Source organism: Lepidochelys olivacea, assembly GCF_965140295.1.
Source record: "Lepidochelys olivacea isolate rLepOli2 genome assembly, chromosome: 1".
Lineage (NCBI taxonomy): Eukaryota > Metazoa > Chordata > Testudines > Cheloniidae > Lepidochelys > Lepidochelys olivacea.
Genome location: NC_140411.1, coordinates 266862356 through 266888056, shown reverse-complemented (window position 1 = coordinate 266888056; position 25701 = coordinate 266862356). Strand labels below are relative to the sequence as shown.

The 25701-nt window shown below is 43.1% G+C and overlaps 1 protein-coding gene across 3 annotated transcripts in view; it reads left to right on the top strand.

The window, feature by feature from the left end:
* Nucleotides 1–1413: 1413 nt before the first annotated feature.
* The window catches only part of ANO4 (anoctamin 4), a 221227-nt gene continuing 196939 nt past the window's right edge, over nt 1414–25701 (top strand). For 2 of the 3 annotated variants that reach the window (XM_084639850.1, XM_084639852.1), the window contains exon 1: nt 1451–1607. In XM_084639850.1, the coding sequence (XP_084495976.1) occupies nt 1538–1607 (70 nt within the window). In that variant the 5' untranslated portion in view covers nt 1451–1537. Of the gene's footprint in view, nt 1608–25701 lie in introns of all 3 variants that reach the window. The other variant, XM_084639851.1, reaches the window with a different exon arrangement.

The window sequence follows — 25701 nt, the reverse complement described above, 5'->3', positions numbered from 1 at the left end:
CAGCAGGAAGCAGGGCAAGAACCATAGGTGAAAGTCACCTTAGCCCCCTTCCAATCAAGGCCAGGGTTTAGCGAGGCAGTCCCCTGGTCCTAAGCATACCTTTTGAGGGTGAGCCAGGGCAACGCACCAGACCAGATGCTTCTCCATGTTTCTTGTATCATCTATCCCACTTCTATCATGCATGAGCCCAGATAACTTCAGATCACTGTGTCCTGTGCACGATAGAACTGGGATATTCTCTCCAATTCTGTTCTCTCCCTCCCTCCCAACCCCCTTTTCCATCCTCTTCAGGTACCCCTCTCATGAGCAACTTCTAATACAAGAGATGCCCCAAAGCTTCTTCTTCTTTCTCTCACAAGCAGTCCTACAATATAATCAATAGAAATGTTAGTGTAATGAAGGGAGCAAGGCTTACCCCCAAGTTTTAGTTTTCCTTAAACATGGAGCAATATTTTCATTAATCAATTTTGTTGCCCAATAGATATCTGATCTAAAGGTTTGATTCTGCTCTCCCTTACACAAGCATAAATCAGGAGTAATTCGGCTGAAAGCAGCGCAGTTATAGCAGTGTAAACAAGATATGAGATCAGAATCTGGCTTTACACCTATAAAGTGGCATCTTTCCCTAAGAATGTACAGTGCATTGTATGTATTGGAAATTCAAGCTGCCTTTTTTTCTGTTGGGGCAGTTGTGGTGATTTTTACCGTGAGCAGCACTTTCTGTGCACTTGTCAGCTACATCAGATCCATAGAATTTGGGGAAAAGAGTTGTGCAAAATAATTTGCAATGAACACCAGAAAAAATCAAGATAGTATCAAGGTTTTGTATGAAAAAGCAGAATCATTTTGCAGATTCAAGCTTGTGTTTGTTGTATCATTACTCTTTTCCACCAAAATCAAAAAATTTTCCTCCAAAAATAGTCAGTGGTCGAAATGACTCTTCGTTTTTTTTGGGTTTTTTTTGTTTTTTTTTTTTAAACCTCTGATGAAATTTGACAAGATATGTGCATTTTTCTACAGAAAAATGTTTACCTATCTGCAATTCTAGTCAGGAGTGGAGTGTTATCAAATAAACTCCGTGATGATTAACCTATTGCTACTGCCCTTCATGAGGTGTGTGCCCTTTTGTAGGAACTCCAGTTAATTCCTCCTGCAGGGCAGTAACTCATTAGACTGGGACTGTGTATTAATTTAAATACCCATTATTGTGCTGGCCCTGTTGTCACCTGCACAGCAAGAGTAAAGAGGTTAACATTTTTCATTTTAATACAAAATTCATGCCTTTGTACTTTTCCCAAGAGGGCTGTTACCGCTCCATTTTAAACTGTGCCGATTGATATATTTTAGTGATTCTGAGCTAGTCTCCTGCATCTAACAGTGCTATTTCTCATTCCCATCAGGTATAAGTTTATCTATTCATGGGGCTGAAAAGCGTGTGCAAATCTATCAGAGGAGAAGGGCAGGAAGCCATCCGCTATCACAGCATCTACCTGTGGTTAGGCATTCTTCACTCCCACAAGTCAGAAGGTCAATAAAAATGGAAGCCTCATCTTCTGGATCTAATATACCAGCAGTTACTAAAGGAAAAACAAAAATCCACCATGCAGGTAACAAATACGGCTTGACAACACTTTTCAGTTTGGTTTACAGATGGGCATATGCTATGAATCTTTGTATTCATACTTTCAGATCATGCTTGCATGGGAATCAATAGATTGATCGAAGGGTCAATAGATGGATGGTCATTCTGCCTATGTTTGGTATGCTTGTTCACAAACGTTGTGAGTTCTGTCAGACAAAGCAAGAGTTAGGACAGCTGGCTGATTTATGGGGAATGGGAAATAACAAATCAAGTGTCCTTTTTTTAAAAAACAAACAAACAAAAAAACCCAATTACAATATCCCACAGTAATGTCCAAACACTGCCACTTACAGCGCTTTGAACTTTTTTTGTAGAATATGTGTGCATTTTATATTTGATTAACTTAATAAACAATGGGCTAGATTCAACCCTCTGAATTCTGTATGCATCACTGTGTAACTCAACAATCTGATTTCTTGATTTGAAGATCACAGCATGTCATAAATCAGAGTGCAGACTATGGTTTGATTCCTGTGCTAGGCTGGAAAAATCTGTAAGACTGAAGGAGTAATTTGTAGTATGGATTAACTGTATAGTAAAATTAACCTTTTTTTATGAGGACAGAGTCTCCCGGGCACCATAAAATCCTAGTGGAAACTTGAATACACTAATTGTTAAGCAAATTTCCAGAGCTACTTCTAAAGTTTGGGTTTTTTTTTACTTATTCCAAAGGAATACACGTGGAGATGCCATGTTCAAACATACTTTTGCAATGCAATGCAAATAAAACTTCAGATCTGAATGAATTTAAGATTAGGGCTGTGAAATAATGTGGTTGGATTTTGTGGTTTACACAGTGCAGGGTCTCACGGAACTTTCAGTTTGCTGCACTTAAAAAGGTCATCACTGCCCCCATGTAAATAAATGGGATCTATTGTCTCAATGAGTGGGGATTTATGTGGGAAATAAGGGAGTTCCACATGTAAATCTTTGCGTGCTGTATTTACACGATCTTGCAGATTATTTAGTAAATGCAGTACATTAATTATTTTAAAAATTACAGTGGCGTTAAATGCAAAATATGTGTTGTCAGCTGCTATACAATTTGTATTGACTTGAATTTTGGATGACCATATTATTCACAACAGCACAAGTTATGCATATCTTACTAAACATGTGCTAATTACAATGTTATAGCATCCCACACCATCACATATTTTACTGATGCCAATTACTTTGTCCATTTCTTAGTCCTTTTATTTTTAGCTTGTTTTTTTCTCTCCTTTGAAGCACATTAGTTACTATTGAAACAATGTTGTCATCGGTATGACAGAACTTCATGACCTCCACCTGCAGTATAATGTCAACTGACAGCATTTTAAAAATGTAAAATCATGTTTTGTGAAATACAAGTGTTTACATAATTATTGTGAACATGTACATCATGTTACAGTAACAATATTCATTTTTGTAGAGATTTAGGTTATCTTTATATTCAGTCATGAATATGGTTTATGGTTTAATACTAAATAATACATACAGAACAAAATAAACAAATATTGACTCCGATTTAGGAAAGTATTCCTGATGGGATGGATTTAAACATGTCCCCACATGCTTTCCTGAATTGGAGCTATTAGTAGGTGTCAGAATGGTTTTTGGATGACTTTTTTTTTGCAGACATTAGCTTCCTATAAAATTATGTAGGATTAGTTCATCTCTATTTATGGTGAATATGTTGTTTTTATAAAAGAATTAGCAGCCTGTGTGGGACAACCCAATAGAGGGACCTGATCCCATTTGATGCTTGGGTGCCCTAAACTTAATTTGAAGTTAACTCCTACTGCAGTCAATGGGCCAATATTAGTAAATTGTTTTGTAATTACATCTCTCGTCATAGATATCTTGAAATATCATACTTCATTCGGTATTGCAGTAAAACAATGTTGTGATGTAGGGCCTTAAATGTGATTCTATATCAGAAATCAGAATTTGTTTCCCTTTTGAAGTTAAATAACAAAAATCCCGCATACATGCAACTTACTTCTAAGAAATACTGTGCTGGAATATCTTCAGTAATAAATATTCCCTCTGAGAGAGAAGATTAATTTAAATTTTAAGCATATTTTATTAATTCATATTGAATGACAAATTAACTGTTGCTGTCTTTAGTTCTATAAATACCTACTTAAACACTGTTTGTTTGTTTTTTTAAAAAAAATCACTTTATTCAAAGACATAGGACAGAAATGGGGTGGTGGTGGAGAATTGAAAAGGTTCTCACTCTTATTAATGAGAGAATCATAGAAGTTATCAAAGAATAGGACTTTAAAGTATTTTGTTCTCAGATCATCCCCCTGCCATTGCAGGGCTGTTGCCTACATTATATTCTTGAATAATTTCTTCAGTCTAATTTTAAATAGCTCAAGCAGTTGAGTTTCTTGCTCCGCTCAGAGGTAATATTCACCCAGTCAATTCAGGCTGAATATAAAGTAAACTTCCCTAATAGATCTCACAATTAGGGAAGTTTACTTTATATTCAGCCTGAATTTTCTCTTGCTCAACTAACAAATATTCAGAACATGAAGAGATTCTGATTAAATTGGAAATCTAGAATAGGGCTAGGAGAACTTGAAACAGTGGTTCTAATTTTCATTAATCAGAGAAATCAGAGCTGAGGTAAAAATCGGACTCTTTTCTAAAGTGCTAGATCAAAAAGGAATTTGGTTTTCTTCCTCTGACAGTGTCCTGCTACTGTTTTCTACACACAAAGATGCTTATCTTTGTCCTTTTTCTTCCTGCCCAGAATGGTACCATTTAATGATTTATCAATAATTATTTTCACTTATTTATTTTGACTAAGGCTGAAAGTAACCTAAGTTGTAATGAGGACAATGAGAGATTTCTATATGTCATCCAGTGGCTGCCTTATCAAACAGCACTTCTTTTTTAGGTTGTCCTCTCCCCTCCCCATACACACAATTTTATTTACTAGTGGATAGTACTGCAGCTGCAATCTGATGGTGTCAGGAATGAGGGCCTGCAGCTGGGCCTGGAATCAGCTAGCTAAGGACAGCTGAAACCTCTAATTGGCCAGATCACCTGATTGGCTGAGCAGCATTGCCGGGACTGTTTTTAAGCACAACAGTAGCACCTGGCCACGGGCTGCTCAACACTTATGCATGCAGTTGTGATTGTGCCATCTTCCTAGGCTTGTTCCAGTCCTGCTCCTCTGCCTGGTTCCTAACTCCATCTCTGAGCCTTGGCTCAGACTTCTGGATCTTGACTCTGGCCCTAGCTACTAGGTTTTGACCCTCCTCCCCCACCCCACGAGTCCACGATAGATAGTTTATACTGTTGCTCTACGTGTTGCCCGTACCACTGAAGTGGCAATATAGCAGGGAGTTTTCTGTAGTATGCCTTGCTTTGTAAAAAGCCCTTTCTCCAGGGTGAGGCTGAATAGAGTTACTGCAACAACTATTAACCTACCAGCAACTTTTCAACTCAGTGCTGAATAAGAAATAGAGAGGCAGTCTTGCTGTGGAGGGTGGCAGTGAATCTGCTATTTTAGTAATTGCCCTTAAACCTAAACTCTCGCCAGTAACTTCTTTCATATAGTTTAAAAATTACATTTCTATCAGCTCAGATGTTCTCTTCATAAAATTTCCTTCCCGTCTATGTGGCTATCCTTGAGGTCTCCTCGTCTCACATTCTGCTTCTGCTTCTTCTTGATCACTTGTGGAGACATGATGTGACACTGGGGACCATTGTGGGGTTCACTGTTAGTTGGCTTTTCTGCTGTACTTGCTCTCTCCACGTGTTAATACTGAGAGACTTCATCATCATTTTGCTCCTATTACGCCTCTGGCTTTTAGGGCAGTGACAAAGCTCCTCCACTCCTGTCTGTTTCTGGCAAGTCTTTCAGTGGTTCCGCAGCGGTGCCCCAGGTTTTTCAGCTCAGCTTCCACAGCTATTCCCCATGTTGTTTTTGGGCGGCTACGCAAAAAGTTTTAGTCGTTTAACTAAAGGAGGGAGGTCATGTTCCTCCAGTTTAAATTGGTGCAAACATCACACCTTTATTTAAACTGGGGCAGTTGGTATGTGTAGACAAACTCAGAGTGTAGTTCTGTACAGACTGAGCACAGAGGGAAAGAGCAACAGCAATGGATTAGCCCTGTCACCAAGTACTGTATACAAACTTAGTCATGACTTCTGATGTCACTGCATGCCTTCATGTGAGGTCAAGAAGCAAACTTTCTGTCTAGAAGAGGAAACAAAGACTAAAAAGGGCATGTCCTTCCCCCTAGATCATAATGATATGAGCATTTATACTGATCTAAATCTTCATTCCTACACTGGATCTGGGATGGGGTGGGGGTTCTGATTTCTGGCAGAACCAAACCACCATCCTTAGTCTGTGGTAAAGTACTTCTCAGTCCTGTGATGTGATGTGATGTGATGATGAGGCATTGGCTTATGAGTCAAAACACAAGGGGGCAGATCCTCAGCTGGCATAAATTGCCATAATTACAGATCTGCCCCTAGGGGTCTCTTCTCAACAGTGCTGTTGGTTTTCTATGTGATCTTGGGCAAACCACGCTATACTTCTCTTTCTCCATATGCAAAATAAGGACAATAATGCTTATGCACATTTGTAAAGTGTCTTGATAGTTATACAAAATGCTAGGTAAATTCTAAACATTATTATTACTATTCTACTTTGAATTATATTTCCATTATTTAACACTCTCATTTCCTTTCAACTATCTAGCGGAATATAGAACCTTTTAAAGAACAGTGAATTTTCCTTATGGCTCTAGCATTATGTTAGTCATCAACTATGCACTTCTTCTGTCTCTATTTTTAGGTGTTGCTAGTTGCAAGGGGTTTTTGTTTTGTTTTGTTTTAGTGTGTAATGTGAATCTTAAAGAAAAAGAGCATTGCTTAAATAACAGATTATTTGCGGAACTGGAAATCAGACGACTTTCTGATGCTTCTTCATTGTCTTGCTCTCATTCTCATTTAAGTGCCTATCCCTGTGTAGAGGGCTTAAATGGAAACAAAGTGGTACATATGCGTTGTGCTGGCCCCCTGCACAAATGTGCTGAAGTAACAGTTTTGTGATTTTGTAGAAATGTAGGGTGAAATTCACCTTTATGGAGAGAGTCAATGCAAGACGCTTCAGTTCCATGCAAGCCCTCAGAAGAGAGACGGGGATTTAAATAGCATATAAACCTTGTACTGGGGTCTCCTCACAGTGGTGAATTTCGCTCAGATTTCCTCAAGGTGCTGTTTTGAGAGCAATATAATGAGCAAGGATCAGGAAGTCATATTTTTAAGAAATAATATTGATGAACTCATCAGTTCTTACCCTACTTAAATCGAATATAGGAGATGGACAAAACAGATTTAGAAAAATGTGAGGACCTTATGACTCTGGGAGATATAGAACTGTGGATGTTTCAGTAGATGTTAATTCTTCTGATCAGAATGGGAGTTACCTCATTTTTATATTAGTATCAGAAAATATTGCTGGGAATCAAAGGTTATTTTTAGTGATGAATGAACCTAAAATCGTGTGATTCAGTTGGGGCAATGAATCCAACATTACTGCAATTATGTGCATCCACAAAACAGAACTGGAAATATCTTCTTTGTGAGATTTGCAGTATTTCTTGGGGGTGGGGTTTGATCAGTCCAAAAGGACGACAGTAAAAGCACAGTATTTCTTTTAGTGTTACTGCATTTCCGTTTGCACTCCTGGATGGAATTCAGAAGTGTAGAGACACTTGAAAATGAGAGAGTTGGGGAAATATGGGAGATGAGTTTTTGTTCAGGCTTGTTCCTTTTCCTGAATCAGATGTTGTATCTCTAAACATTTTGTAAAACATCAAGACCTATAAGAGAGCCTTTGAAAAAGACAGCATTTAAAAGAGAAATTTCTCTCCCTTTCTCCTGGAACACAAACTTCAAAATTCTGAAAAATTCTAAATTATGCTGTTTGAGTTATCCTATCTTTAGGCAGCAAAAACAAAGAAGTTGCAGTGTGGGGAGCTTCTGTAGGTTCACATACAAAGATCCATATTCACATTTCATTGCTCCTATTCTATTCAGACTAATATGCAATAGGACTCCACTTATGCTACATAAAGAATTCCAGTCTGGGAAATTAGTGTGCCAAAGATGAAAGTTGTTGGATGATGAATTGTTCCAAGGTAACGATGGGACTGCGGGAGTGGCTGACCTGTCTGCCATGAGATGGAAAATCAGCTAGTTTTTCTAGCAAAGAAAAGCAATTTGTTAAAAGAGCTGATTGTCTCAGTCTGGTTTCTAGTTGCCATATCCATATTACATGGAGAAAACTTTTCCCAGTGGTGGTAAGCAGTACCCCTTTGGCTGTCGCAGCAGTAGGGTTGTGGGCTGAACAGGCCTAGAACTTAAATTGTCTTTGTATTCCATGGTGGTCCCTCTAAGTCAGGGTTAAGGCAATTGTTTGGCAAAAGGGAAAGCTCACACTGCTGTACCCTTGTCTGGTCAAGGAATAAATAGGACTTCAGTTTCCAATCTGTTAATGTGACATATTCAATGGGTACTGTATTTGCCTGTTGAAAACTTATTTTATTGAGGATGTACATAAAAGTCCAGTAAATAGCTAAGAAGCCCTTAGTCCAACAGATTCTAAGAATGTTCTGTACACTTTTTGCTTAGTGTCCTATTCATTATTTAAAAATAAGAAAACCCTCACAAACCCAAAGAAAAGTTAAATTGTGAATTGGAATTTATTTGATATTCCAAATAGGTAGTATGGGTACACCCATGTATAAATTCAGAATGATCTGGACAGACTGGAGAAATGGTCTGAAGTAAATAGGATGAAATTAAATAAGGACAAATGCAAAGTTAGGAAGAAACAATCAGTTGCATACTTACGAAATGGGAAATGACTGCCCAGGAAAGAGTACTGCAGAAAGGAGTCTGGGGGTCATAGTGGATCACAAGGTAAATGAGTCAACAGTTTATACTGTTGCAAAAAAAGCAAACATCATTCTGGAATTTATTAGCAGGAGTGTTGTAAGTAAGACACGAGAAGTAATTCTTCCGCTCTGCTCCACGTTGATACAGCCTCAACTGGAGTATTGTGTCCAGTTCTGGGTGCCACATTTTACGAAAGATGTCGACAAATTGGAGAAAGTCCAGAGAAGAGCAACAAAAATGATTAAAGGCCTAGAAAACATGACCTACGAGGAAAGATTAGAAAAAAATGGGTTTGTTTAGTTTGGAGAAGAAAAGACTGAGGGAGGACATAAGTTTTCAAGTACATAAAAGGTTGCTACAAGGAGGAGGATAAAAAATTGTTCTCGTTAACCTCTGAGGAGAGGAGAAGAAGCAATGGGCTTAAATTGCGGCAAGGGAGTTTTAGGTTGGACATTAGGAAAAAACTTCCTGTCAGGATAGTTAAGCACTGGAATAAATTGCCTAGGGAGGTGGTGGAATCTCTATCACTGGAGATTTTTAAGAGCAGGTTAGACAAACACCTGTCAGGGGATGGCCTAGATTATACTTAATCCTGCCATGAGTGCAGGGGACTGGACTAGATGACCTCTCGAGGTCCCTTCCAGTCCTATGATTCTATGATAATATTTAAATAAGCTTTATATCCAAATACAGTGACACACTTACTGAAATCACTAGTTCCTTGCATTCAAATAGACGTCTAGCATACTTGTTAGAATTCACAGGATCTTTTTTGTAAAGTTCTTGCCAGATATCATAAATTGTAGAAGCAACGTTTAGAGAAGCTGAAAGGAGATGCATGTTGCAGTTGTCATGCTTTTCCTGCTTTTTTTAAGCTGTTTTTGATTTATATGGTTCAGTGAAATGGTTCACGTTTATTAGTTTACTTAATCACAGGGTATGAAATAAAAAGCAGGGGTGGGAATGTAGTGGTATTATATAGTAGAACCATTAATTTCAGAGGCTCTGAAAATGTGCAATTTTTGCGACTGTGGGAGTCCAGAAACTAAAGTTAAAAAAAGGTACTGTACTTTATCAGCTCAATTTCAAAGTCTCTAGCTGTGACCACCTTGATGGAATTCAGAGCTGAGCAAGTATTACATAGTTTACAATATGTTAAACAAACCTCATCTCTTTTTCTGTTCACAGAATGTCCATAGACAGGTTGTGATTTCCTCAGATTTATCGATTATTCAAATGTGTTATGAATATTCAGTATTCAAGCTGTATTGCTTAGAGGTGATTGGTTGGAAACCAATGCTATTTTTGTTACTGTTGGGAGGAGTGCTTCTGGTGCAAAGTCAAGCATCTATGAATTCAAAATTTGTTTTTTTATTAATGTTTCTGCTGGTAAAACCCTATCACTCAAATAATCCCAGGGAGCAACTTGTACAAAGGGCACAGCTGAAACAAATTCATCTCAACGTTCAAATTAGTATTCATCGAAATATTTTTACATTTACCCAACTGTACTAGAGCCTTATTTTTTTAAATACATTTGTGCAGGGTATATCCAGAATTTCTTTGTTTGTGATGAGGAGAAGTGGTATAGAAACTTGAACATTTCTTTCTACCCTGTTTCTGAAACTAACTTGCATATTACAGTGACAAATAATTTCACAAATAAAAATGTTATACCATCAAGGAGCTAAGTTTTCCTGAAAGATGCTGAAGTGAAAGCTTTGGAGCCTGAAATCTTCTCTTTATCTACAGTAAAGATACAGAACAGTGCATGTTTTATGCACCACCCTGCCAATATGTACCAACTCTGAGCTGGAAAGACGATATTACCTCTCTGGATAAAGAGATAGTTCAGACTCCCAGCCCATTCATTCCTTATTCACTGCCAGCAAGGGGAGCAGTTAATGTCAGTTGCAATTTGGATGCCTGTCAACTAAGAACTGGGCAGAGACTGTGATTACTTCTAGTCACTAGCCATTTTGAGGTGGAAAGCTCCAGATCTGTTGCCAGGGCACTCAGTCATCCAGCCCACTCCAATATCTATCTATATTGTTGTTGTTTGGTTCACAGCTACTATTACTGTGTGAGGGAGAGGTCTAGTTCTTTAAAAATTCCTGTGCTGTATTAAACTCATAAACAATTCTCACTAAGGATTAGGAGAACAATTTGTGGACAATTGATATTCAGGCAATCCAGTAATAAAAGACGGTGCTTGTAAATGGGCTCTCTCTTGTGCTTTTTAGATTGTAAGCTGTTTGGGGCAGGGACCATGCCTATCTTTGTGGTTTTGTACAATGCTTGGCACTGACTGGGGACTCCAAGCATTACCAGCATAGGAATAAATAAATAAATATTACAATAGTAAAAGTAAATGTTGGACATGACTGGACCATTGTGAACAGTAGCCAGTGAGAAGAACTGAAATCAAAAGAAGAGGTATGATCATATTTCTTAGTTTATGGCTTCAAAAGAGTTTGACTGTGAATGCAACATCAGTCTTTCCTCCCCTGAGAGACCTATATTTTAAAACCTTTATCTTTTCAAAAGCATATGTTTCTTCACTAGTGATCAGTCTCCTATTTTGTGCTGTGAGATGACCCTTCTTTCACTGATGCACTTAGTTACGTAGTATAATCATTAAAATTAAAGGGCACTTAAAATTAAAAAGGTCATAGAACAGTTTTAAACAAAGGACTGGGGGAAAGCTGACAGGTGAGGTGGAGCACATTGTTTAGACAGAGACATCCCTTAGGGGAGGATCTATTAATGGAGATTCTCTATGTCCTAGTAAGGAGGAGAGGATGGAAGATGATAAAATACCGGTAGGATCTGATGAGAAACAGTTGTAAGCAGTGTCAGGATGAGCTCCACCCTGACATCTGGTGGTGAGGTGTGGCAAGTTGTGGAAAAGAACTTCAGGGGCCGATCTCATTTGCATAGGCACACCCACCACGCCTAGAATGAGACCATAGCTGCCCAAATGGTCACTTTGGCTGCTGTGGGATCCCCAGTGTCTCTGTTATTGGGGCAGGAAGAATAAATTGCTATTACCCTGATTATGGGAACTGTGCTTGGAACTGTACGTGGCCTTTTGTTATGATGGAGGGATTCACCATCAACTAAGTAGCACTCGCTAGGCAAGGGTCATGGGTTCCAAAACTGTGTGAATGGAGAGAGGCTGGGGACAAGTATTAATACTTGGTAGCATGGGCCCCGTGGTGAGGGCCTTACATGCTGATTGCACTTCCTCCTCTCTCCACTGTGGAATATCAGAGCTAATTTTGATTTCATTAGAAGTCTAGTTATAGGCTGCTGAGCTCACTTTGGGCTGACAGTGCACCAGCACTGGGGCTCCCCTACTATAAGCTGAATTCACCTAAGAGCTGAAATCACTGAGTGTTGTGTTAAGTAGTGGGGGAGCCTGAAGATATATTGTGGAGCAATTTGCGGGACGGCTGGTGAAGCAGTTCGACGCGGAGCAGTGTGTGGATGGCAGGAGCTGCTTGTGGGCTGTGGAGCTGAGTGAAGGAGTTCGTGGGGCGGCTGGCGGAGCGGAGCGCAGCTGAGCGAAGGAGTTCGTGGGGCGGCTGGCGGAGCGCAGCTGAGCGAAGGAGTTCGTGGGGCGGCTGGCGGAGCGGAGCGCCGCTATGGAGCTATGGGGCGGTCAGCTTCAGATCACGTAAGGTGCCTCTTACCCCTGTCCCATTTCCACCCAGATTGGGAGGTAAAGCTCCGCCGATAAACTTTCGAACTCTGGGGCTGCCCTGACCAGGGACAGAGACTTTTGGGGCATTGGACTTTTGGGACTTTGGGTGATTTGGGGTTGCTGGACTCAAGAACCAAAGGGAAAAGGGCATGCCCCAATTTGCCTGGGGTGGGGTTGTTTTTGCTCATGGGTTGTGTTATGAATCCTGTTGGTGGTGTTTCCCCAACATAATGCCACATTGTTTCTCTCTGTTATTAAAAGACTTTTGCTACACTCAGACTAGGTGCTTGCGAGAGGGGAAGTATTGCCTCTTGGAGGCGCCCAGCGGGGGTGGTATATATTGGTCCCAGGTCACTGGGTGGGGGCTCGAGCCGGTTTGCATTGTGTTATTGGAATGGAACCCCTAGATATTGAACCCGGCCCTTGTTGCTGCCAACTCTGACGGGCAGAAGGGTTACATTTTTGGGGGCTCGTCCGGGATCGCCTGGGTCAGTACCCCTCGCAAGCACCTGTTGAGTGATCCACTACATTGGGAAACAATTTATATTTTTTTTTGTTTGTGCTTATATTTTGAGGAAATTACTGTTTGTATAATGGCTAATATGTCAGGTTTGTTGGGCCCTGGCTCAGCAGCTTCTAGCTCAGAGGCTGCAGCCTCGGCTGATGATTGGACAAAAGCTCTGGGGCAAATATTGGAAAAGGTTGTGCTTCCCCATGCTGAGTCAGACTCTTGTCGTAAGTTAAGATTATTTGCTGGGGAGGAGGAGTTTGAACCCTGGTTAGAGCATACCACTGAAATGCTGCAAGAGTGGGCCGTACCAGATGCAGAAAAGCGAAGATGCCTTATAGAGAGCCTTGGCGGCCCAGCATTAGATGTGATTCGCACCCTGAAGCTCATTGACCCTGGGGTCAGTGTGAAGGACTGCCTAGAGGCCCTTGAACACAACTTTGGGAGCGTAGAGGGCCCTGAAGACAGCTACTGTAAGTTCCTTAATTCCCGACAACAAAAGGGCGAGAAGGCTTCAGCCTACATACAGAGACTGGAGAGACTGCTTCAGAGAGCTGTCATGAGGGGAGCAGTGACTGCTGAGCAGATGGATCAGACCAGACTGGCTCAAATTGTAAGAGGAACTCAGTATCAGAACCCGATTCTACTTCATCTCCGGCTAAGAGAACGACGGGAACATCCCCCAAGTTACTCCCAGCTGATAAAAGAGGTCCGAGAGGAGGAAGAAAGGCAGGCTGCCAGTGAGTTTTGGGAAGCCCAAACATCGGAGCCAGCCAGCACAACACCACTGCAAATGGCCAGTGTACTGATGGTGAGCACCAGAGAGGAACTTGCCCAACAAATGCAGGTCCTGACGGAACGGATAGCTGAGCTGCAAAGTACCGTTGACCGAGTTAAGACTTCTAGGAATAAGAAGCCTCAAACTGTGGCGATTGAGAAGCCCGCACTTAGAGCCACCATCCCCCCCAGGCGAAGGGGGAAAGGTCAATTCTTCTGCTACCGATGTGGTCAGGATGGACACAGTGCTGCCAAGTGCCGTAATGAAGAAAACCCCTCCTTAGTGTATGGAAAGCTGAGGATCAGTTGGGAGAGATCCGGTAGCTGCCAGAGGGTCTGGGGACGGGGACCCCCCAGGTCTGCAGGATTTGAAGATTCCCCCAGAAAAGACTGTCCAGCTGGGATCCCTGCAGGACTGATAGGGCCTCGAGCAGAGGTCATGGTGAGGATCGAAGGGGTGGAGTGTAAAGCAGTGCTTGACACTGGATCTCAAGTGACTATTATATTTCAGTCATTCTACCAACAGATGCTTAGGCACCTGCCTATACAGCCACTGACTGGCCTTGGCCTATGTGGCCTCAGCATGTATGAATACCCCTATCAAGGGTATGTCATAGTGCACCTGGAATTCCCAGAGGAGGTTGCTGGGGTAAGAGAAGAGGTAGACACAGCTGCCTTAATATGCCCTGACCCTAAAGGGACTTCTGATGTGTCTGTGCTGATAGGGACCAACTCCAGTCTCTTCAAGGTACTCGCGGATTACTGCAGAAGGCGGGCTGGGGACCAGTACCTGAATACCCTGATGATCCATACGCTTTGTGCTGAAGCCTATAGGAAAATTGAGAGCGCTAAAAGGGACACATCTGAGCTACCGCTTGGGGCACTGAAGTACGCGGGCACAACCCCCTTAGTAGTGCCTGCAAGGACGGAGCAAGAAGTGCTTGTCATGAGTACCTGTCTGAAAGGCAGTAAAGGGACGTTAGCAATGATAGAGCAGCCGATGGGAGGAGAGCTCCCTGAAGGAGTGCTGGTCCCCAGTGGAGTCATAACCCTACCTGCTGAAGCCCAGGAAAGGGTGACTATATTGATTGCTAATGAAACGAGTCGTGATATTTTTGTGAAGCAAGGACAAAAGATAGCAGACCTCTTTGAGCCTGAGTCGATTGTAAAACCCCAGTATGAAACTCCAGTTTCGGCAATAGACCCAGCAAAGTTTGACTTTGGAGATTCACCAGTGTCCGAGGACTGGAAAGATCGCCTGAGGAAGAAACTTTGTGAAAGATCCAAGGTGTTCTCACTGCATGAGTGGGATGTGGGATGTGCAAAAGGAGTAGAGCACAATATCAGACTACATGACTCTCGACCTTTCAGGGAGAGATCTAGGAAGATTGCTCTCTCTGAGATGGAAGATGTGCGACATCATCTTCAGGAGCTGGCTGCGAATGGCATCATTACAGAGTCCCGCAGCCCATACGCCTCACCCATTGTGGTAGTCCGCAAAAAGAATGGGAAAATCCGGATGTGTATTGACTACCGCACCCTAAACAGCCGTACTGTGGTCGACCAGTACACTATGCCTCGAGTGCAAGACGCCTTAGACTGTTTGCTGGGAAGCCAGTGGTTCTCTGTGTTGGATCTTCGAAGTGGATACTACCAGATCCCTCTGGGAGAAGAAGATAAGGAGAAGACAGCCTTCATCTGCCCATTAGGGTTTTATGAGTTTGAACGCATGCCCCAAGGGATTTCTGGAGCACCTGCCACCTTTCAACGTCTCATGGAGAAAGTTGTGGGAGACATGAATTTACTGCAAGTGTTAGTTTATTTGGATGACCTGATTGTGTTTGGAAGAACCTTAGAGGAGCATGAAGAAAGACTTCTTAAAGTGCTTGATAGGTTGGAGGATTATGGTCTGAAGCTTTCAATTGACAAATGCCAGTTCTGCAGAACCTCAGTGAAGTATGTGGGTCACATTGTGTCCCAAGAAGGTGTGAGTACTGATCCTGATAAAATAGAAGCACTCACTACATGGCCACGTCCAAGTAACTACAGAGAACTCAAGACCTTCCTTGGATTTAGTGGCTACTACCGCAGATTTGTGAAAAACTATGCTACGATTGTAAAGCCTCTGAATGATCTTACCAGGGGACATCAGTTCAGCAAGAACAAATCTAAGTCCAAGAATAAGGGGAGGTCCCCAAAGCCTCCTGTGCAGAGACACAATGGCCCCTTTGCACCATTTGGGCCACGGTGGGATGAGAGATGTGAAAGGGCTTTTCAAGAAATCATTACTTGCCTAACTCATGCTCCAGTCCTAGTTTTTGCTGACCCAAGCAAACCATTTATCCTGCATACTGATGCCAGTTTGGAGGGTCTGGGAGCAGTCCTGTACCAGGAAGTGGAAGGCAAATGTAAACCTGTAGCCTTTGCCAGCCGAGGATTGTCTGATAGTGAAACTCGCTATCCCACCCACAAGCTGGAGTTTTTGGCCTTGAAATGGGCCATCACTGAGAAATTTCGAGACTACTTGTATGGTGCTCAGTTCCAGGTGTGGACAGATAACAATCCACTGACTTATGTGTTAACAAGTGCTAAGCTGGATGCTACAGGGCAGAGATGGGTGGCCGCCTTGGCTAGCTATGAGTTCAGCATTCAGTACCGATCAGGGAGAAGCAATGTAGATGCAGATGCATTGTCCAGGCGTCCGCAGGCTCCAGAAGTTGCTGTGATACCCACAGATGGAGTGAGAGCTATTTGCAGTGTGAGTCGCCGAGAGCCAGAGGCCCGTGAAGACTTTCAGGGATGTGTTGCAGAAGCTTTGGGCCTGCCCCCTGAATGCATGCCTTCTGCTTCGGTGAACTATATTGCATTAGACCAATCTCCTTTGCCCATGCTCAATGCGGCTGACTGGCAAGAAGCCCAGCGGCAAGATATTGACATTCGTGATACACTACTTGCCAAAAGGGAGGGGCGAAGCCCAACTGCGGTTGTCCCACCTAACCCGGAGGGTAAACTACTATTGAGAGAATGGACCAAACTAAAACTGATTCAGGGAGTGCTACACCGAATGACCACTGACCCTTTACAAAAACAACGAGCACAACTAGTACTGCCAAAAAAGTACAGAGCCCTGGCCATGAGGGCCCTGCATGATGACTTTGGGCATTTAGGGATGGAGAGGACCCTGGAACTTATTCGTAGTAGGTTCTATTGGCCCCGAATGGCTGAAGATGTTCGCAGGAAATGTGAGACTTGCGCTCGATGTGTTCAAAGGAAAACTCTGCCCACGAGGGCTGCATATCTCAAGAACATCACCAGCAACAAACCTTTGGAGTTGGTATGCATTGATTTCTTGTCTGTAGAGGTAGACAAGAGGAATGTTGGAAACATTCTAGTAGTGACTGACCATTTTACACGGTATGCACAAGCATATCCCACACGTGATCAGAGGGCCACCACCGTTGCTCGAGTATTGTGGGACAAATATTTCTCAGTCTATGGATTCCCGGCTCGGATACACTCTGATCAGGGGCGGGATTTTGAGAGTCACCTTCTGAAGGAGGTGCTGAAGATAGCAGGAATTAAAAAGTCTAGGACAACGCCTTATCACCCCCAAGGTGATCCTCAGCCAGAGAGGTTCAATCGAACCCTATTAGATATGTTGGGAACTTTGCGACCAGAGCAGAAGGCAACCTGGAGCCAGCATGTCGCATTTCTGGTGCATGCCTACAATGCCACAAAGAACGATGCTACGGGAGTCACCCCATATCTCTTGATGTTTGGGCGAGAACCAAGATTACCCATAGACTTGTGCTTTGGTGTATCAGAGGATGGAGATAGCTATGAAACTCATCAGCAATATGTATCCCGACTAAGAGAAAAGCTGCGGGATGCTTATCGCTTAGCTACCGCTGCGGCTCGGAAGAACGCAGACCGCAACAAACATCGATATGATGCTAGAGTGCGTTCGCAGGAGCTCCAGCCGGGGGACAGAGTCCTGCTGCGAAATTTGGGTATTGCTGGCAAACACAAGATAGCTGACAGATGGAAGGCAATACCTTACCTGGTGATGGAAAAGCTGGGAGATCTGCCGGTCTACAAGATCAAACCTGAAGACGGTCCAGGGCAAATAAAGACGGTGCATAGAAACCTTTTGCTCCCTGTGGGGGAATTGGTAAGCACCCCTTGTGAGATGGGCCACGGCAGGGCCGCCGGGCAGAACAGAGGTGCTAGACCAAAGCCGCCATCCAACACAGACAGTGGGCCCCCTGCAGCTAACTTACCCCTATTCTGCACATCTGAGAGTGAGTCTGAGGAGGAAGACACAACCCTGGTGTATCCTGGGATGGAGACAAGATTTCAGTCTCGATCAGCTGAACCAAACGAGAGTTCTCCCTTTTCCGCCCTAAACCCATTGGCGGAACTATTTAGGCCCCTTTCTGATACCCCGGTGCTGCTGATGAGACCCCCCTGTGATGACAAACACAGGTTATTGGACAATGGGGACAGTCAGGTAGAGGATGTCCTGGGCACCTTGGACCCTCCAGCGTTAGAACTAGGAGTGCAGGGGCCTACGCCAGTAGCCGAGGGACCCTCCAGGGAAGCCTCTCCATCCGTCACTCAAGAGGATGTTCCCCTTACTTCGGCAACAGAGATTCTCAATAGACGAGACAGGGTGATAAGACCAGTGAAACGGTTAACTTATGATGCACCTGGGGTGACTAGTGAGGAGCCAATACATATAGCACACAGGCTTGTGGAAGCTAAAGTGGGCTTCCTGAGGCCCTTTGGAGGAAACCAATGAGTTGGTATAAAGGGAGTGTGATTTGTCGGGACGACAAAGTCTCGGCTGGGGGGAGGATGTAAGCAGTGTCAGGATGAGCTCCACCCTGACATCTGGTGGTGAGGTGTGGCAAGTTGTGGAAAAGAACTTCAGGGGCCGATCTCATTTGCATAGGCACACCCACCACGCCTAGAATGAGACCATAGCTGCCCAAATGGTCACTTTGGCTGCTGTGGGATCCCCAGTGTCTCTGTTATTGGGGCAGGAAGAATAAATTGCTATTACCCTGATTATGGGAACTGTGCTTGGAACTGTACGTGGCCTTTTGTTATGATGGAGGGATTCACCATCAACTAAGTAGCACTCGCTAGGCAAGGGTCATGGGTTCCAAAACTGTGTGAATGGAGAGAGGCTGGGGACAAGTATTAATACTTGGTAGCATGGGCCCCGTGGTGAGGGCCTTACATGCTGATTGCACTTCCTCCTCTCTCCACTGTGGAATATCAGAGCTAATTTTGATTTCATTAGAAGTCTAGTTATAGGCTGCTGAGCTCACTTTGGGCTGACAGTGCACCAGCACTGGGGCTCCCCTACTATAAGCTGAATTCACCTAAGAGCTGAAATCACTGAGTGTTGTGTTAAGTAGTGGGGGAGCCTGAAGATATATTGTGGAGCAATTTGCGGGACGGCTGGTGAAGCAGTTCGACGCGGAGCAGTGTGTGGATGGCAGGAGCTGCTTGTGGGCTGTGGAGCTGAGTGAAGGAGTTCGTGGGGCGGCTGGCGGAGCGGAGCGCAGCTGAGCGAAGGAGTTCGTGGGGCGGCTGGCGGAGCGCAGCTGAGCGAAGGAGTTCGTGGGGCGGCTGGCGGAGCGGAGCGCCGCTATGGAGCTATGGGGCGGTCAGCTTCAGATCACGTAAGGTGCCTCTTACCCCTGTCCCATTTCCACCCAGATTGGGAGGTAAAGCTCCGCCGATAAACTTTCGAACTCTGGGGCTGCCCTGACCAGGGACAGAGACTTTTGGGGCATTGGACTTTTGGGACTTTGGGTGATTTGGGGTTGCTGGACTCAAGAACCAAAGGGAAAAGGGCATGCCCCAATTTGCCTGGGGTGGGGTTGTTTTTGCTCATGGGTTGTGTTATGAATCCTGTTGGTGGTGTTTCCCCAACATAATGCCACATTGTTTCTCTCTGTTATTAAAAGACTTTTGCTACACTCAGACTAGGTGCTTGCGAGAGGGGAAGTATTGCCTCTTGGAGGCGCCCAGCGGGGGTGGTATATATTGGTCCCAGGTCACTGGGTGGGGGCTCGAGCCGGTTTGCATTGTGTTATTGGAATGGAACCCCTAGATATTGAACCCGGCCCTTGTTGCTGCCAACTCTGACGGGCAGAAGGGTTACACAGTCAAATGAAAAATGTAATGTAATCAAGTAATGGCAGACACCTAAAAAGTGACAAGTTTTTAAAGTGCTTAAATACAAATGCTAGAAGTCTAAATAAAAAGATGGGTAAACTAGAGTGCCTCGTATTAAATGAGGATGTTGATATAACAGGCATTACAGAAACTTGGTTGAATGAGGATAATCAATGGGACACAGTAATACCAGGGTACAAAATATATTGGAAGGCTAGAACAGGTCAAGCTGGTGGGGGAGTGGGACTATATGTGAAAGAAAGTGTAGAATCAAATGAAGTAAAAATCTTAAATGAACCAAACTGTATCATAGAATCTCTATGGATAGTAATTCCATGCTCTAATAATAAGAATATAGCAGTAGGGATCTATTACCGACCACCTGACCAGGATGGTGATAGTGACTGTGAAATGCTCAGGGAGATTAGAGAGGCTATAAAAATAAAAAACTCAATAATAATGGGGGATTTCAGCTATTCCCATATTGACTGGGCACATGTCACCTCAGGACGGGATGCAGAGATAAAGTTTCTTGACACCTTAAATGACTACTTCTTGGAGCAGCTAGTCCTGGAACCCACAAGAGGAGAGAGAATTTCTTGATTTAGTCCTAAGTGGAGCACAGGATCTGGTCCAAGAGGTGAATATAGCTGGACTATTTGGTAATAGTGACCATAATATAATTAAATCTAAAATCCCTGTGGCGGGGAAAACACAACAGCAGCCCAACACTGTAGCATTTAATTTGAGAAAGGGGGACTACACAAAACTGAAGAAGTTAGTTACACAAACATTAAAAGGTACAGTGCCAAAAGTGAAACCCCTGCAAGCTGCACGGAAACTTTTTAAAGACCATAATAGAAGCTCAACTTAAATGTATACCCCAAATTAAAAAAACATAGTAAGGGAACCAAAAAACTGCCACCGTGGCTAAACAACAAAGTAAAAGAAGCAGGGAGAGTCAAAAAGGCATTTTTTAAAAAGTGGAAGTTGAATCCTAGTGAGGAAAATAGGAAGGAGCATAAACTCCTTTACAAGTGAAGTGTAAAATATAATTAGGAATTAGGAAGGCCAAAAAAGAATTTGAAGAACAGCTAGTCAAAGACTCAAAAAGTAATAGCAAATTTTTTTTTAAGTACATCAGAAACAGGAAGCCTGCTAAACAACACCTCACATGGCACATTTTGTACAAGATGCATCATAATTATGTCATAATCATACCACTATGATGAATATGGAGTGCAAAGTGTGACAAATAGATATTACATTTGTAATGTTTCTAAGCAAGTAATGAACTGTGTTATTTACAAAGCTGGTATATTATTCAAGTAGACAGAGGGCAGGGCTAGAACACTCAGTCATTTTGTTCCTGTACTGCTGGTTTTATAAATGTGTCGTCTTTGCAATATGGTTCTTGCCTGAAAGAGGCCAAGACTTATCCATTTAGACCAAAAACTTACATGTCAGACACAATAGAAAAAGAAAAAGCTTCTTGCAGATGGCCTTTCAAAAGACTGAACAAAATAGCCCTACATTCTTTAGATGTGTAGTTATGATTAGGAAGGGACTCTGACAGTAATACACCTGGGTTCTTTATATTGTGCCACCAATCTCCATATCAAGTTTGCTCCATTTATGAGAAATACAAAGACTTATTTTCCAACTGCAAGCCCCACAGGTCAGTCTGGTCTCAAAATTAAGCTGTGTCCTTTCTTAGGAAAAGTTGTGAGGTTTTTTTATTTTTTGAATGAGGAAGGAACTGATATAAATCAATAATTGTAATTGCATATCAGAGCCAAGAGAAAATTCCTAGCACTCCTGGGTGGCCAGAGACGAAACACACAAGAAATACATAAAAAATCAATATGACAGTTGATAAAAGAATAGTACAAGTACGACCAAAAACTTTGTCCTCTGATTCATTCTTTGTGCCAGAAATAGGGTTCTTGGATCACAGCTGAGATTCCTTTTTGTTGGTGTTACATGAAGAACAGTATAGTGGATCTTATTGTCTCTCAGCTACACATACATGTCAGGTGTCTAAGACACCAAGGGCCAGATTATTTTTAGCCCTTATGCAAAAGAAGAGGACACACTGAGCCTTTCTCCCCATTGTGGGAATCAGGCACAGTTGTTTTTCCTAGAATGAGGGAATGGCAAGGAGTGCTTTCTGTACTGCCCTGGGAGCACTGCCTTGGCCCTGAGCACACCTTCCCTGCCTGCATCAGCCTCTGGAGTGTGAGTAGTGCATGGGGGGAGTATGCTGCACCCAGTAAAGCAGTGTAGTAGAAAGCGTGTTCCCCTTGCATAATAGGGAGCTCTAGGAAGCGGAACGTTTCCCAGTTATATCCCTGGGGCAATGCAGTTGTTCACTGCTCCAAACATAAAGCACAACTGATGCCTGGTTTACAATACTGGGTTAGGTGACGTAGGCTGCCTTGCATTGACTTAGCCATGGAAGTGTCTTCACTTAAATTTGGGTCCTGCCGACATCAGTGCCTCTCTATGCCGATTTTACTAACACCATTTTTCCAAGTGGTGGAGAGTCATGGTTGATGTAATTAGGTCGACACAGTGTCAGTGTAGACACTGCGTTGCTTACATCGACTGCTACTGGCTTTCAGGAGCCATCCCACAATGCACCACACTGACAATACAATCAATACAAGTGCTCCTGGTGAGGACATGCACCGCTGACACAAGGAGCAAGTGTGCTCACGCAAGCAATTTAATAACTGCGGTGGCTGTATGCCGACATAATTCAGGTTGACAATTTAGTTGTGTAGACATTGCCTGAGTGTTCAGTATTTGCAGTTACAGAACCTCATAGGTAACATTCAGGGTTCTTCCAATAGTAAATATAGGGAAGCACCAGTACAATGGAAAACTGCACATAAGCCTCAATTCAGGAGAGCACTTAAGTGCTCTTCTGGATCAAGGTCATAATGAAGTAATACCTTAGCTTAGGTAAATCTGGCAAGCTTTTAAGGACCATCTAAGTTGTGCCTACTTTAATGCCCCTTTGTACTGCTAGAATGGCGGAAAAAGACTTTAGTGTAAATGAGAATCAAGTTCACAGGGCCAGATTCACCTGTCTGGTTAAACTGTGCTTAGAGCAAGACAAGAGGAAAGGATGTAATGGTGCCCTTAGTCCACCTTTACAGCTCCCTGATCCTCAACTGGCTTAATGGGTTGGTTTTCCAGCGCAGTTGAGCTGCTGGTGTTTGCTGTAGGCATGAACCGGATGAATTAGTGTGTTTGGATAATGATGGCAATGATAAATAAGGCTAATATTTTGTCACACATATATTTAGTAAATGTCACGGATAGGTCACGAGCAATAAAGAAAAAGTCACGGAAGCCCATGACCTATCCGAGACTTTTACTAAAAATATGCATGACAAAATGGGGAGCTGTGGTGTCCCCAACTGCCCCTGGGTCTCCCTCCCGCACAGCCTGTTGCTTGGAGCTAGCTACGTGGTCCCTGTCTGTCCACGGTGGCTGCCAGGAGGAGCGGGGCATCCCCGCCGCCAGCAGCGGCTCAGATCTCCCAGGGCCCCACTACCCATAGTGGCTGGGAGCTGCAGGAGCCCTCTTCCCCTCCCCCCCACCCCCCGCTACCTGTGGCGACTCAGAGCTCCGGGGAAGGCGGTCGGGGTACCCTGCAGTTCCCAGCCACCTCGGGCGGCAGAGGGACCCTGCAGCTCTCGGGCACCGCAGGCTGGAGGCCCGGAGGTCTCTGCAAGTCACAGATTCCGTAGCCTTAATGATGAGCTATGATATAAATGTATTCTTTTTAATTGCCTGTAACGCTCAAATCCATTTGGAAAGACAGTCTGGAATCTCATTAAGGTTATTCTGATGTGACATTTTATAAAATCACTGATGGCCCAGAGGATGTCAGTTAGGTCACATTCCTCGTCCCTAATGCAGCCAACATTTCTGCTTCCCCCATCAGCCCATAGCTGGCATTAGACTTGATCAAGCTCTTTGAAATGAACAATTTATTCAACAAATGTTTGTTTCCTTTATTCCTTATTTGTCTACAAACAGTTCATGACATTGTATAAAGTTAAATGACAACTACACTGATCTTTCATTCATAAAAATCACCACATTGATCAAATACAGGTGAGTTTTTGATCTTACAAGGTAGGTAACAAAAATGGAAGACTGCGTATGCTTTAACAAGTGTACTGACAGTGTAAGAAGAAAGAAGCACAACCAAAGTATAATCAATCCTACTGTCACTTTTAGGTAAATTAGAGTAAGGGGAAATGGACTAAATTTTCTGGTCTGTCTAGATTCCAGACTTTTCCAAATGGATTCAAGAGTGGCAAATAAACAATTACATAAACACACTATTACTGTTGCCCCTTTTCAATCTGATCAGCTAGTCAAAGAATGGCCCATAAGGATGTTCATGTTGGAAATAGAAATTGATGGAGTCTGATGCTTAGGGGGATGTTGTTTATTTGCATAAAACAGACACATCCTGTTTGTTTACAAGGAGTGTATAAAGTTCTGCTTCTCCAAATGCAGGAGGACCCACAAACAAAAGGAGCAGTTTCTTAGCTTACAGCCCCAAGCCTCTTTAGCCAACAGCCCCAGATGCTCGCTAGCTCTTTCCAAACACTGTGCTTGCAGGCTGATGCTTGGCTTTCTTCCTTTTGCCTCTGCCCCTCTCTCTCTGTTCTGTGTATTCTGCCTACCCTCACCTCTCTCTCACCACACAAACCCACCAGCAGAAACTTTTGAGTGGGTTCACATACTCCTTTGTCCTACATGGGGGCTTAACTTTAATTGTGCTAATTGAATGGTCCCTTCTGACCTATCCATTTTAATTCAACTGTTTTAATTTCTCCCAGTTTATAATGTTAATGTATCATCACTGTTATCCAACCAGTATTTTTTATAAGGCTCATTTCTGCTGTGAACACCCACATGTACATTGGATTTTTCACTTATTTCTAAAATGTGATGATCTTAGCTATTTCTGAAATCACATGAAGGTTGTTCCATCTGATGAGTTCTGAAACAGCACTTTCCCCCCGCCTTCTCTACTGGTACTTTTGTGAGGTTCAATTACCGTCACTAGAACTTAAATGTACGAAATGCTGTCTTTATTCTTTTGGGAAAGCCAAAGACAAATACTTTTCAAAATGAAACAGTATTGTTCTATCTATTTAAAGATACTATAAATCAGCTTTGTTTAGAAGTCACATTTATTATGTCAATTGTGTGTTTTTATAGTATGCATATAATTGACCAGATTCTGAACTCAGTTACATCTAGGGTTTCCACTGCTGAGGGACCAAAAAAAAAAGGGACATCTGGGATAACCCTGAGCCTGTACAACTGGACAGCAGGCAGTGTTTACTGAGCACCCTTGCAGATTTCCCAGGACAGCTGCCTCAAAAAGGAGATGATCCTGGGAAGAGCTGTACAGGTGACAACCCTAATTATATCAGCATAAATCCAGAGTAAGCCTGACTTCACTGGAGTTTTCCTGGTTTTACATCTGTATCACTGAGAACAGAAACAGTCTATAACATAAGTAGGCCCAGAGTCTCCTGTATAATCTCTTCATTTTGTGCTATTCAGGAGGTGCAAAATAGATGGATTACAGCCAGATATGGCCAGAAAGATTTCTCCTTGCAGAGGGTGATTCCTCACATTTGTAAAGCCAAGAGGGGTAATAGAGCCAGCGCCTATGCCAGCCACTAACCCTACCCCCCATCCTCGGCATAAGGGGTCTGCTGAGGGAGGGGAGGACTAAGTGTGGAAGAATGAGCTCCGTTCTGCTAATTTTCCACCAATGTAAGATCCCTTAGGAACTTTATGCTAATGGCATAAGTTAAAGTGGCCCCTCAGCTGGTCTAACTAATGCCAGACTCAGGCCAGTGTTGTAGCATGAAGCTATAACCAGCTGCTTTATCGGCCTCGTCCTCCCCTGAGCCA